The 1,384-nt window shown below is 63.4% G+C and overlaps 1 protein-coding gene across 1 annotated transcript in view; it reads left to right on the top strand.

Moving 5' to 3' along the window:
* RAI1 (retinoic acid induced 1) overlaps nt 1–1,384 on the top strand; it is a gene marked incomplete at its 5' end in the record, with an annotated part of 11,030 nt that overhangs the window by 5,558 nt on the left and 4,088 nt on the right. The window contains one exon of the mRNA XM_010003592.1: nt 75–1,379. Coding sequence (XP_010001894.1) covers nt 75–1,379 — 1,305 coding nt within the window. The remainder of the gene's footprint in view (nt 1–74; nt 1,380–1,384) is intronic.

Here is a 1,384-nt window from a genome sequence, read left to right as displayed (position 1 = left end):
TGCCCGCCTCTCCGGCCAGTCTGTCATCCTGCTGGGCCCTGCCGTGGGCACAGAGACCAAGGTGAAGAGCTGGTTCAAGTCCTCCCTGCCTCACATCCAGCCCGAGGAGGAGAGCAGCAGAGGGGAGGTGTCCCACCCAGAGGCAGCCAATGCTGAATCCACCCCGCCAGTCACAGTGAAGCAGCTGCTCACCTCTGAAAACACACCAGACGGCCAGGCAGAGGTGCCTAGCAAGAGCGCCCAGAGCCAAACACCCCGGTTTCCAGCCGAGGGTCTGCCAGCGCGCATGTGCACCCGCTCCTTCACTGCCCTCACTGAGCCCCGTGCTCCGGCACCGCTGGAGGCGCTGAAGGTCCCCGCGCACCAGGAGAAGCTGGGGAAGAAGCCGGCCTGTGGCGTCAAGCAGCGGGTGGCTTTCAAAGCCAGGAAGCGCAGCGGCCGACCAGTCCCCAAGGTGGTCCAAAACCCTGGTGATGCCACCCTCCTGGTGCCCAGCTTGGTGACAGTGGAGGAGGCAGCGGGACCGACACCACCGGAGGGGGACACAGTAGAGGTGGGGGAGAGGGACCAGCGGTCAATGATCCTGCGCTCCCGGACGAAGACGCAGGAGGTTTTCTACACCAAGAGGCGGCGGGGCAAGCGGGCTGCTGACGTCCGGCTGAAGAACTGCAAAGTGCCCAAGAAGCTCATCAACAACCACCTGCCGCCTGCCTTCAAGTTGGCAGCCCCAGGCAGCCCCCACAAAGAGGGGAAGGTGAACGCCAGGATGAAGCTCCCCAAAGCAGGGCCAGGGGTGGGGGGCAAGATGTCTGAGAGGCCCCTGCACTCTCTGAAGAGGAAGTCCACCTTCATCTCCCCCATCCCCGCCAAGAAAAGGAACCTGGTCTTGCGGAGCAACAATGGTGGCATGAAGGAGGAAAAGCCAGAGGGTCCCCCCAGCCTCTTCAAGAAGATGCCTGTGGCCAAGAAGGTGAAAGCCAAGCTGCCCCCCAAGAGCTCTGGTGAAGCCATCCCAAAGCACCCTCCACCGAAGGAAGCCCCTGATGTCTGCATCAAGATCACCTCCCGGGCAGCCTTCCAGGAGGCCACCAAGACCAAAGTGCTGCCTCCTCGCAAAGGCCGTGGCCTCAAGCTGGAAGCCATTGTCCAGAAGATCACCTCGCCCAACCTGAAGAAGTTTGCTTGCAAACCAGTGGCCACGGCGGCAGCGGCCACAGTGACCACCTATGGCACCTCCCTAAGCCTGGCAGGGGTGGAGAGGGAGCGGGCGGTGAAGCATGGCGGGGTGGCCCTGGGTGACACACGGCTGCCCAAGCCAGTGGCAGCACAGAAGGGTCCCGGCACACTGATGGCTGGGAAGCGCTGCCGAAACCCCAGTGGCCGG

This window comes from Chaetura pelagica, unplaced genomic scaffold, assembly GCF_000747805.2.
Source record: "Chaetura pelagica isolate M959 unplaced genomic scaffold, ChaPel_1.0 scaffold408, whole genome shotgun sequence".
Lineage (NCBI taxonomy): Eukaryota > Metazoa > Chordata > Aves > Apodiformes > Apodidae > Chaetura > Chaetura pelagica.
Note: the sequence above shows the minus strand (reverse complement) of the source record. Positions and strands in the feature narration are given on the sequence as shown.